This window comes from Oryctolagus cuniculus, chromosome 5 (assembly GCF_051225735.1).
Source record: "Oryctolagus cuniculus isolate XC-2025 breed Fujian yellow rabbit chromosome 5, ASM5122573v1, whole genome shotgun sequence".
Taxonomy (NCBI): Eukaryota; Metazoa; Chordata; class Mammalia; order Lagomorpha; family Leporidae; genus Oryctolagus; species Oryctolagus cuniculus.
Window position 1 is genome coordinate 2372491 of NC_142871.1, and position 12755 is coordinate 2385245.

Consider the following 12755-nt stretch of genomic DNA (forward strand, 5'->3'; position numbering starts at 1 on the left):
CTCGTGCCCGACACTGGCGGGAACGCGCGCGGTCTGTCCCTCGTGGCTGAATCCGGTTTCCCGCCAGTGCTCGTGAAGAGTCGATTAGCGAGCGATTTTTGCTCTGAGAGCCACGGCAGGGGGTCCGACCCAGGGCCGGTTGACGGATAGCACTCAGCACGAGCAAGCGGGCACCACTGAGCGCGGCCGTGGAGAGAGGCAAGAGGGGCGACGGCAGGGAACCCCAGTGCGCCCCCCTGCTAACCCCGGAGCGGAACGGAGGAGGGTCGCAGGCGTGCTGACCGCCCGCAAACTGCCTGCCCGTGGAGGCGCCCGAAACGCTGGGAGTTGCATCCTCACAGTGAGGCCCAGGCTCCCCCTTGCGACTCTGAGTGTGGCCCGCTCGGCCTCTCTCGGGTGACCTGACTGGCAACCAAGCCCGAAGCTGTGGGCGTAGTGATTCCTCTCCTCTACTTAATGTTTTTAAGATGTATTTATTTCAGTGAAAATCAGAGTTGCAGGGCGAGGGGACAGACAGACAGACGGACAGAGGTCTTCCATCCGTGGTTCACTCCCCGGGTGGTCACGACCAGCCAGCAGCCAGGAGCTTCTCCCGGGTCTCGCTGGCTGCAGGGCCCCAGCACTGGGCCATCCTCCACTGCTCTCCCAGGTGCACTAGCAGGGAGCTGGGTTGGAAGAGGAGCAGCCAAGACGCCAGCCAGCGCGCGGAGGGATGGCGCTGTCCCAGGCTGCACCACAGTGCCGGCCTTACTTACCTCTACTTGTTTGCATCTTAAGGGAAAACAAGATCTTTTTTTTTTTTTTCTGAAGCTGGGATACACCCATCCTGCTGTCACAGGTGGGCAGCGCCCGCTGTGTGTCTGGGGTTCTCAGTGTGGCCGTAGGGACACGGAGGCCGTCCCCGGCTCTTGCGGGGCCTCCTTGCCCGGTTTTCTTCCTCGCACTGCAGTAGGCTGCGCCCTGGTGAGAGCCCACTCCCCTCCCAGCAGGACATGACAGGGTTGGGTCTAGGTTTTGGAAAATGTGGTTGATCTCCGCTATGTATGTTGCTGGGTTGTGATGTCTATTTAATGCTATTAGATCAGATAGCAGCCGTGGGTTCTCCAGTGTGGTCTCTGGTGCGGTAAACCTGGCTGTGAACCACATCAACTCGGACGTCTTGGGAAGTGCACGGGGGTCCAAAGGCAAAGCTGTTGCTCCGGGTGACGCTGGGGTCTGTTAGTGCGCACTGGGCAGGCCCCAGGCCAGCGAGGAGCCGCCCCCTGCGCGGCCGCCTGCTCACCGTCCCCTGCGCAGCCGCCTGCTCACCGCCCCCGTCTGCTCTCCAGGGCCAAGCTGGGCATGCCACAGTTCCTCAGCGTGGAGGCCCAGGGCTTGCTGAGGGCCCTCTTCAAACGGAACCCCTGCAACCGCCTGGGTAAGAGCCCCCAGGGGCCGGGGGTGGAGGGGCCGGGAGGGGCTGCCTGTGCGACCCAGGTCGCTGAAACACAAGGGTCCCTGGGGGGGGGGGGCGTGGGTAAGAGCCCCCAGGGGCCGGGGGGTGGAGGGGCCGGGAGGGGCTGCCTGTGCGACCCAGGTCACTGAAACACAAGGGTCCCTGGTGGGGGGCGGGGGTAAGAACCCCCATGGGCCGGGGGGTGGAGGGACCGGGAGGGGCTGCCTGTGCGACCCAGGTCGCTGAAACACAAGGGTCCCTGGCGGGGGGGGGGGGGGGAGGCTGTCACGTGTTGTCTGTGGTCGGAGGGCACGAGGCTCCTTCATGGTTTCTGAAACAGTCACACTGCCAAAGGAGTGCAGGCTGCTTTCTTTTTTTGAGATTTATCTATTTATTTGAAAGGCAGAGGCAGAGAGAGAGAGACAGAGAGAGAGGTCTTCCATCCCCTGGTTCACTCCCTAGTTGGCTGCAATGGCCAAAGCTGTGCTGATCCCAAGCCAGGAGCCAGGTGCTTCCTCCTGGTCTCCCATGCGGGTGCAGGGCCCAAGCACCTGGGCCATCCTCCACTGCCTTCCAGCAGCCTGGAAGAGGGGCAACCGGGACAGAACCGGCGCCACAACCGGGACTAGAACCCGGGGTGCCGGCACCGCAGGCTGAGGATTAGTCTTGTGAGCCGCGGCGCTGGCCGTTGGGCCATCTTCTACTGCTTTCCCAGGCCGTAGCAGAGAGCTGGATCAGAAGAGAAGCAGCCGGACTCCAACGGCACCCGTAGGGGATGGCGGTGCTGCAGGCGGCTGCCTCTGCGGCCCCACCCACTGCGCCACAGCGCCGCCCCACAGGCTGTGTTCTGAAAGACCCTGGCTTTGCACAGAACGGTGGCACGTTTTTCTCCTGACTCATCTTTTACAATTCAAGGGGGAACCACTTAGAATCGGCTTCTTTCTGTCCCTCTGAAATTAAGCGATCTCGCCATCTGTCTGGATCCACGTGTGCTTGGACATTAACTAAGTGCCGATTCTCCCCGCCCCCAGCTTTGGACGTTGCCCGAGAGTTCATGCGCTTGGTTTGGGGGTCACGGGCCCGGCTGCAGCACCTGCATGGGGGTCCCAGGGCAGTGTGGTCCAGGCAATGCAGGGAGCGAGTCCTTCAACTCCAGCCTCAAGGCAGAAGACAGACAGCTCCTAAAGGAGTGCAGACACGAAAGCAGGAAGCACTCACCTGGGGCTGGGGGATTCAACCTCCCCTCTGCCTGGCCCACCCTGGGGTGGCCAGACCCCGCTGAACCGCTTCCGTCAGCTCTGACTTCAGAAACGCTCACGATCCGCTGTGATCCTTCGGCGCCCAGCAGCATTTTCACAGTGAGAGACGCTTGTTCTCAAGCACCTGGAGGTTTTTTGGAGGCGACTGTTGGCACGCGTAAAGATGTGGAGTCATTCACAGAGACTCCAGCTACTGGCGGATCACCCCGGCTCCTCCCTCCCAGCCAGTCAGGGTCACAGAGCTCACATCCTGCCCGGGTGTGGAGAGAGCAGTGCGCGGGAGCCTCTGGCCACGCCACATCAGGACAGCCACCGTTCTAACTGGTGGGCTCTGGGACCCCAAGGGGCAGGCTCAGAATTTCCTGCCAGCCACTGGGGACCCCCATTTAAAAAAAAAAAAAAAAGAAAAAAAAGACCCGGGACTCCCAGTGCCCTTGCTGGCTGGGCTCAGAGTCTGCGTCTGTTATCTTCCCGGGGGGGGGGGGGGGGGTTAGAGCAGAGCCCCGCGCAGGAGCAGGTGCTGTGGGGTCCGTGGGTCTCATTCCCAAGGGGCTTCGGCTGGATTCTAGAACAGTGACAGGCCCGGTGTCCCGTCTGAAAGTCCCAAAGCAGAGCTAAGCATGAGTGACTTGTTTTCTTTTTTTTTTTTTTAAGATTTATTTATTTACTTGAAAGTTGGAGTTACACAGGAAGAAGGAGAAGCAGAGAGAGAGAGAGAGAGAGAGAGAGAGAGAGGTCTTCCATCTGCTGGTTCACTCCCCTTGGTCACAGCCAGAGCTGCGCTGATCCAAAGCCAGGAGCTTCCTCTGGGTCTCCCACGTGGGTGCAGGGGCCCAAGGACTTGGGCCATCTTCCACTGCTTTCCCAGGCCACAGCAGAGAGTCGGATAGGAAGTGGAGCAGCCAGGACTTGAACCGGCACCCGTATGGGATGCTGGCACTACAGGCAGCAGCTTTACCTGCCTACGCCGCAGCGCTGGCCCCAAGTGACTTGTTTTCAATCTTTGCAACAACAAAGACTGTTTAGCTTTTTAAAGGCATAATTAGAAATGGAAGATGATTTTCAGGAGAATTCCCTGCGACTCTGAGTGTATTTCTATTTTTTTAATTAATTAATTAATTAATTAATTTGAAAGGCAGTTTCAGGGACTCTTCCGTCCGCTGGTTCACTCCCCAAGTGACCACAATGACTGGGGCTGGGCCAAGCTGAAGCCGGGAGCCAGGAGCTGCATCTGGGTCTCCATGTGGGTCCAGGGGCCCCAGCTCTTGGTCGTCCTCCGCTGCTGTCCCAGGTGCATCAGCAGGGAGCTGGGCCAGAAGTGGCGCAGCCGGCACTCAGACCGGCGCCTGATGGAATGCCAGCATCGGAAGCAGCCGCCAAACCTGCTGCGCCACAACGCGGCCCCTCGCTTGTATTTCTAGTGACAGAATCGCCCTGGCCCATTCAACGTGCGAAGTGAACTATCTGTAGTGCACAACTTGATTCTGGTTTGATTTTATCTGGGCTGAAGACACAATTTTTCTCTTTCCCTGTGGCAAACTCAGCAAAATCCCCCTGTAGGCAGATTTGATTGATTGTGTAAAAATCTGAGCTGTTTTCACTGAATTCTTTACAAAATTCTCACTCTGTAGGGAAAAAAGTGGGCAAAGCCATCCAGGTGTGGAAAAGCAGGAAGGGAACGGTAGGGTTGGCCCACGGCCACCGGCCCTGCTCCCGCACTTGGTGGAGGCGGGACGCCGCCAGGCCCCCCTTCTCACACAGGGCCGGCTCAGCACTTGCTAGGTCACTCTCCGTGACCACACAGTTCCTCTGCTACCCACCCTCCCTTCCCGAGAAGAGGCCTGGCCAGTCCCCCTCGGGCAGCATGGAGGCGGTGCGTGATGTCCAGTGTAGGGGGAGGGGCAGCTGCTCGTGTGTCCATCTTCTCATTAGCCACTGTCGGAGATCCATCATGTACTTAAAGCACAGACTGTTCAGGTGGCCCCATTCCAGGGATCCACTCACACCACAGGGATCACTCCTAGGGATCTACTCCACACACCAAGATCCACTCACACCCCAGAAATCTACTCCACACTCCAGGGATCTACTCTGGATTCCAGCGATCAACTCCATATCCCTAGGGATCCACTCACACTCTGAGAATCCATTCCACACACCCCGGGAATCCACTCCATGCCCAGGGATCACTCCCAGGGATCTACTCCACATGCCGGGATCTACTCACACTCCATGGATCCACTCATGCTTCAGGAATACACTCCACATCCTGGGAATCCAATGTACACCCCCAGGGACCCACTCCACACCCCAGAGATCCTTTCACACCCCCAGGGATCCACTCCACACCCAGGGATCACCCCAGGGATCTACCCCACACAAAAGAAATCCACTCCACACCCCAGGGATCCTCTCACACCCCAGGGATCCACTCCACACCCCAGGGATCACCCCAGGGATCTACTCTACACTCCAGTGATCTACTCCACACCCCTAGGGATCCACTCCACACCCCAGGGATCCTCTCACATCCCAGGGATCCTCTCACACAAGTGCCCGGACAGCTGCACCCTGGGCCATCTGAGCAGTGGGCATGGGGCAGCTGTGGAAGAGAGGGGCCGCTCTTCAGGTGCCCACACATAGACCCTGCGTTTTTTAAAAAGTGCTCAGCAGAGAGCAGAGCCGTGAGGAAAGTCCTTTAGGCCTCACCCACGCCCTTGGGCTGCAGCCTTCGGGGGCAGGGGGGCTCCACGTCCACCTCAGGCACACAGAGAGCTTGATTTTCTTTCTTTTTTTTTAAGGTTTATTTATCTATTTGAAAGAGTTGGAGAGACAGAGGGACAGAGAGGTCTTCCGTCCGCTGGTTCACTCTCCAGATGGCCACACGGCCAGGGCTGGGCCAGGCCAGAGCCAGGAGCCAGGAGCTTCACCCAGGTCTCCCGCGTGGGTGCAGGGGCCCAGACACTTGGGCCATCCTCCAATGCTTTTCCCAGGCCATCAGCAGGGAGCTGGATCAGAAACCTGGCAGCTGGCACCCACATGGGATGCTGGCATTGCTGGCGGTGGCTTTACCCACTGTGCCACCGCGCCAGCCCCAAGTTTGGTTGTTTTTTTTTGTTTTGTTTTTTGTTTTTTTTTGCCAATGTGTGTATCACTTTCTAAAACTTAAAAACCTAGTTTTTACAAAGCAGTCTTGGGGAAGGCATTTAACATTCAGAGACTTCCATGAGCTGCACTGCTCAGACCGGCAACAGCCACGTGCCACGTGCCACGTGCAGGCGTGGGGCTGCCGACCTCTGGGTGATGCGTGGCAGAGGAGGAGGCACAGTGGGGCAGAAGGACCGCCCTCGTCCTCACCAGGGTGGCACACAGAGACCGGCAGGCATCCCGGCATGGCGATGCTCCTGCAGCCGCAGCGGAGGGGGACAGTGGGGGGGCCGAGGAAGGGGAGGGGAGGGCGCGTGGGAGCCCCCAGCGGGGGCAGAGCCAGGGCTGCAGGCCAACTGCAGGGACCCCCACTCCAGCCTGGCCACACCCCTGCACTGTGAGTGATTCTCATCTCTGAGCTGTTAGCAGGGTTCAAGGAGGCAGCACAGGGTGGGAAATGCTGTCTCGTGTGTGTGTGTGTGTGTGTGTGTGTGTGAGAGAGAGAGAGAGAGAGAAAAGATCGATCATTGCTGTGCAACGCCTATGCGGGGACAGGGTGCCCCCTGATGGCTGGACCCGTTTCTTTCTCTGCTGCAGGGCTGTGGGCACAGCTCCGAGAAGCCGCGCACAATTCCCCGCAGGTGCTAATCTGTAGGAAGCGGGTAATAGTGTCAGAGTACCGCAGAAAGGGGGGGCAGGTGGGGAGGGGTCACGGACGGCCCCTGGAAAGCCTGCGGCCTCCGAGGAGCACTTGGCCACCCCGGGAGGGCCGAGCCTCTCCAGTCCTGCCGTCGACCCTGCCCGACCGCCCAGGCAGTGCAGATTGGAATCAGAAAGGGGACCTGGAGGCAGAGGGCGCACAGGACATCGGCAGCGCAGCCTCATCTCTTGCCCAGACGGAGTGTGGCGGTGTTTCCTGGCACCGATTGCATTGGTGGGACAGGGTTTGCAGGCCGACTTTGACCACATGGTGCTGGTGGAGGGTGTTTGTGCCTGTGGGTGCTTGTCCTGGAGGAGTCAAAGTATACTATAAAAAAGCCGTTTGGGCTTTGTCTTGGAATTCACATCTCAAATCCCAGCTCTGCGGCCCGCAGGCTGGTGTGAGGAAGAAGCGCACGCCTCACTGCTCAGGTGGTTGCTGGCTAAACAGCCAGCCCAGTGCTGGCAGGGAAAGGCCAGCCCACGACCAGAGCTATCCCTCCCGGTGGCCCCTGCAGTGAGCCAGACAGCGTGCAGGAGCCGAGGGCCTCCGGCAGGGCGTCTCACACCCACGCCATCCAGCGCGGCGCGGGAAGGAGTTAGCTGGAATTGCTTGTATCTAGCCGGCCTCCAGGGATGTGACAGATTTGCCTGGGCACCTGTGGCCGCACGGTTGGGACCCACGCTTGCTGGGCAGGTGCCCCCTGGTCCACGCAGCGGCAGCCGGATAAGGGCAGGGCCTCTTCCTCCCTCCTCATTGCTGTGAGCCTCACTCCTGCTTCCCACAGACAGCCCAGAACCAGTGTTGCCTGGTGCCCTTGGCCACTTGGGGGGGTCAGACCTTAGAGGAGGCCCCGCTCTACCTCAGGGCCTTGGCACAGGCCATGCGTAGGAATTCCGGGGAGACAGAATCCGCCCTTCACCCCTACAGAGAAGGCGTCTTTGCTCAGACCTCAGGTCTCAGCCCTCCGCCTGCACGTGCTCACGTCTTCCATAAACCTGAGCCCCCGGAGCAGGGGCTGGACCTCAGCCTCTCGGGCCCACGAGGCCAGGTGGCGGAACCTCAAGCGGAGGGCCCGTTGCCTCCCCACTGCTGCCCCCGGTGCTGGGTCAGCCCGCAGAGCTGGGAAGCTTGGTGAGCACAGGTTGGGAGTGCAAGGAGCCACTCAGAGTGGAAGTCAGGACTTCCTGGAGAGGAGACCCTGGGGAGCCGAAGGCAGCGGGAGGCAGTCGGCAGGTGCCGCTGGGTGTTGCAGGCTGGGATTTTATGCCCGTCAGAGTCTTGGAGTCTTGGGAAGGAGTTTGTGTGCATGTTGACAGTGACACGTATGGAAGCACAGCACGGCGGCTGCAAGTGTGGGAGCTGCTTGGGCCACGCGTTTGCCGGCCACACAGTGCGAAGCGCGCCACAGTAAAGTGCGTGCCAGACACACTGGTGGCCCTGAGGCAGCTGCCGTCTCAGGAGCGGGGCTGGCAGGACCCGGAGGACTCCTGGGTTGAATCGGGATGGGCAGTGGGCCAGAGAGGGTGCAGTCCAGGCCCACGAAAAGCCACTCGCGAAGCCGTGACATCAACGGAGCCTGGCGCATTCACGCCTGCAGATTTCCATGTGCTGGGGGCGGGGTCTGGAGAGCAGGCGGAGCAGAGAGACAGGCCTTGGGGTGTAAGGGTTGCGATGAGAGACGCTGGGTCTCTTTCTGATGACTGTGGGCCCAGGCCTGGAGCTCAGAGCAGGCACCGCAAGGCCCTGAGGAGCTCACACCTGGCCAAGCATCCACTGGACTCTGAATGACTCAAAGAACAGACTCAGGGGCCCCGCCTGCTGGTCCAGCTTCCACCTGCCATTCCAGCATCCCACATGGACACGGTGAGTCCTGGCTGCTCAGCTTCTGACCCGGCTCCCTGGGCTTGGGAAAGCACTGGAGAAAGGCCAGGTCCTGGGGCCCTGCACCTGCTTGGAGACCTGGACGAAACTCCTGGCTCCTGGTTTCAACCTGGCCCAACCCTGGTGTTGCAGCCATCTGGGGAGTGAAACAGTGGATGGAAGACCTCTCTGTCTCTCCTCTCTATCTCTGTAACTCTGACTTTCAAATAAGCAAATCTTTAAAAAAAATAGAATAGAATAAGAGAAAGGCGAGAAGGTGAGAAGGGGCTCCTGGCCCGCCCACCACACTCGCACCCTGAAGGTGTCAGAGGCAGGCCGTTGTGGGCACCCAAGCTGTGCAGAAACGCGGTTTACCCAGGTGCACAGCCCAGGCTCAGCTGCACCCTGGGCCGGGCAGGGCCGTGGTTCCGGCGAGCAGGCTGGTGGGGCTGGGCCGGGCTGTGCCGCTTGCCAGGTGCGCCGACCTCAGTGACGCGGGAGTGTGGGAGCTGATTTCTCAGTGCAGCCGTGAACGCATTGTGTCTTGTTGCCCTGACTTCAGGAGCTGTGAGGCCCGAACCAGCACTGTTCTCTCCCAAGTTCCCCGCAGGAACAGGGCGGGAAGGGCCCCAGTGAGAACAGAACCACCTGCCCAGCCTTGTTTTCCAAAGCTGGCGGCTCCCTGGCTCGTCCCTGGCAGTAGTTTCCGAGACCCCCAGGGTGGTCTAAGACCGTAGTGGGGGTGGATGCAGTTAGGAGGGAGTTAGATGTGCTGGCGGGCACAGAAACCGCCCGGCTGGGTTAGGACAGCAGCCAGTCCGGTCCTGCTGGCGGGCACACCTGCCGGGTGGCGCCTCCTGTTTCTCTTGATTCCTTTGCCTGCCCAAAGGGCATCTCCTCCAGATGGGTTTGGAGGACTTCAAGTGTGGCCCTGCCTGGTCTCCGTAGCCCCATCCCCTTTCTCCTGGGCATTGCTGCAACCTCAGGTCATCAGCCAAACTGACCGTGACCAACGCCAAGTAAATGGCCCCAGCCCCACGCTTGCAGCTGGGCAGCTCCCGGCCGGCCTCGGGGACGCCACAGGAGACCCACGTGGCCCCGGGCTTGTCTGGAGGTCTGGTGCCCGGGTCCCCTGGAACGGAGACTGCCAGGCAAAGACGCAAGTGTTGAGTGAGTGGAACTTCAAGTGGGCAGGAAATACTTTCAAAAGGAATGTGTGGATCACCAGTAACTGATTAAGAAAAGCTGGCAGCATTTAAGCCAAGTGTAGGCATCATGATGGACAGTGACAGGGGACGCTGGCGGCGGCCATGGACAGTAAGCCCAGCCCGGCTCATCTGAGGATCCCAGGGAGTAGGGGTGGGCTGTGACGGCTCGACAGCTACAACCACAAAAACGTAACTATTTCCTGAAGCTCCAGGAAGTGAGTGCTGGAGCCCACGTGTGATCAGGAAGTGAGCCCTGGGTCCACGTATGAGCAGGAAGTGAACCCTGGAGCCCACATGTGATCAGGAAGTGAGCCCTGGAGCCCACGTGAGATCAGGAAGTGAGCCCTGGAGCCCCCGTGTGATCAGTCCATGTGTGATCAGGAAGTGAGCCCTGGGTCCACGTGAGATCAGGAAGTGAGCGCTGGGTCCACGTGAGATCAGGAAGTGAGCCCTGGGTCCACGTGTGATCAGTCCACGTGTGAGCAGGAAGTGAGCGCTTGGTCCACGTGAGATCAGGAAGTGAGTCCTGGGTCCACGTGTGATCAGGAAGTGAGCCCTGAGTCCACATGTGATCAGGAAGTGAGCACTGGGTCCACGTGAGATCAGGAAGTGAGCGCTGGGTCCACGTGAGATCAGGAAGTGAGCCCTGGGTCCATGTGTGGTCAGGAAGTGAGTCCTGGGTCCACGTGTGGTCAGGAGGTGAGCCCTGGGTCCACGTGTGAGCAGGAAGTGATCCCTGGGTCCACGTGTGAGCAGGAAGTGAGCCCTGGGTCCACGTGTGGTCAGGAAGTGATCCCTGGGTCCACGTGTGAGCAGGAAGTGAGCCCTGGGTCCACGTGTGGTCAGGAAGTGAGCCCTGGGTCCACGTGTGAGCAGGAAGTGAGCCCTGGGTCCACGTGTGGTCAGGAAGTGAGCCCTGGGTCCACGTGTGGTCAGGAGGTGAGCCCTGGTCCACGTGTGGTCAGGAAGTGAGCCCTGGGTCCACGTGTGGTCAGGAGGTGAGCCCTGGTCCACGTGTGGTCAGGAAGTGTCAGTCCCTTGCTGCTGCCCTGTTGAGCTCCTCGTTGGCATCCAGCAGCACCGGGGGTCCCACGGGAAAGCCGTGGAGCAGAGCAGAGCTGCGCCGGCCTCCCTCTCGGCACAGCCGCCAGCAGTTCCTGTTCTTGGTGCCTGAGACGGAGCGGGTGCCGCGGGCAGCTCGGGCGCGTGGTCAGGATCACAGAACAGTGCAGCTCCGACAGACACCGGCAGACACTCCCGGCTCTCCCCCACCGGGGCCCTGCTCGCTGCTGTGTGCCGAGTGTGAAATACCTGTTCAGCAGGTTCAGGAGGGGCTCAGGAAGCCCAGGTCCACAGCCAGCGCCTGCTCTTGAAGATGGACACAGGAGAGGACTGGGACACGCGTGTTCCTCCTGTTCCCAGCTGTCGCTTGCTGGAACGCCTGCAATCTGTGAGGAATAATCACGGCATTGGTTCACTGTGACGTTTGCTGAGGCCCAGCACAGACCTGGTGCATCGTGTTCCTGCAGCCAGAGAAGGCGCAGATTAAAACGTGCTGAGTGATCAGAGAAAACCCAGCACGCACTGGGTTTCCTTTTCCCGACTTAAAAAAAAAATCTGCAGATCTTACTTGCCAGTAATGGATGAGAATGAGGTAGAAATGGTTCCCTCCGGGAAACACAGCCAGTGAGTCACAGCAGGTGCATGCGCCTGGCATGGGGGACACAGTCGCCCCCTAGGAGCTGTGGGCAGAGCACCCAGCAGGAGATGCGCCGGTCCAGGTGGCTGAGCCTCTTCCTCCACTGCGGGACCCCATGGGAGTTTTCAGTCTGGGGTTCTGATCGTAAGCCAGGCGTAGGGATGGGTGCGTGAGGGACTCTCCCCGACGAGGCGGGGAGGGCGGGGTGGGGGTGTCACAACAGCAGCCAAATGCGTTTCACGCGCTGTGCTGGTGCTGGGGACTCGGGGTTCACAGACACGCACGTCCAGGGGCCTCCAAGGGTGGGGACACATAGGGTGGGGAGACCCACCTGCACCTCCAATTGCTACAGCTCCCGGCTGGTGTGGCCTTGAGCAGGCTGGCCCACCGCCTCGGTCTCCTCCTGTGGACAGCAGGAGTGGGGATCAGAGCCACTCTGTGTGCTGGGACAGCCCCGCACAGCGCCAGGCAGCCTCGCGGAGGGCAGACCCCCCAGGCCGAGCCGCCCGTTTCTGTGTGTGTGTGTGTGTGTGTGTGTGTTCACAGGAGCCGCGGGAGGCTCGGTGGCGTCTCCGAGATGCGAAGGAGAGGCTCGATGCGTCTCCGCCCATCGCTAGTGTGGCCTGGTCAGGCTGCCAGGGCGGAGTGGGGAGGCAGCCCTGGGCTCTCGTGCACCAGAGACTGCCCCCGGGGCCCCGTCCACCGCCTTGCAAGGAGTGGAGGGGCTGGGAGGGGCTGGACATGAACTGTGGTGCCCACCACAGCGGTGCCCGACCCTGTGACTCGCGACGCCGAGAGGAGGGGGAGGCCCTGCAGGCTGGACAGCGAGTCCTGAGGTGGCTGCCAAGTGTCCTTCATGTCACCGTGCCTGGGCAGGAGGAGAGCCAGGATGTGCACAGCCCGGTCAGGCCGGGTGGACACGTGGGGAGACACTGACCTGAGGGAGCCGTCAGGATGAGTGAGCCCCAGAGAGCTCTGCACGCAGGAAGGGGAGCCTGCGCCTCCCCCAGCCCGAGATGGGGAGTGGGGAGGAGGCTCCTGCCCAGCCCCGCCTCTCCCACCTGTGTCCTGGGCCCAGCCCCCATCAAGGCCAGCAGTCTCTGACTCAACGTGGGAGAGACAGGGCTCCTCTCACCTTCTTCCATCCTGGAGGAAACAGAGCCCTGAGGGCCCCGAGCTGTGCCGTGATCATTAATAGCATTTATTTTAAAAAGCAGTTTTAAGTTTAAAGAAAACCGAAACGGAAGTGCAGGGAGCTTCTGTGCCTGGGGAAGGCGCCGCGCAGGTGCCCATAGCAGTGCCTCGCACACGCGGGCCGGGTTCGCGGCAGCAGGTGCAGTGATGGTGACATGCTGTCCGACTGGAGGCCGTGGGCAGTGATGGGTGCTCTCAGACGTACAGGGACGCACGACCCTTGAGGGCACACCGTCCAGGGTAACTTCAC

At 60.6% G+C, this 12755-nt stretch overlaps 1 protein-coding gene across 3 annotated transcripts in view; it reads left to right on the plus strand.

Annotated features, from left to right (window-relative positions):
* Positions 1-12755, plus strand: part of RPS6KA2 (ribosomal protein S6 kinase A2) — a 294253-nt gene that overhangs the window by 239580 nt on the left and 41918 nt on the right. For all 3 annotated transcript variants that reach the window (XM_070073285.2, XM_070073287.2, XM_070073286.2), the window contains one exon: positions 1329-1417. In XM_070073285.2, coding sequence (XP_069929386.1) covers positions 1329-1417 — 89 coding nt within the window. The remainder of the gene's footprint in view (positions 1-1328; positions 1418-12755) is intronic.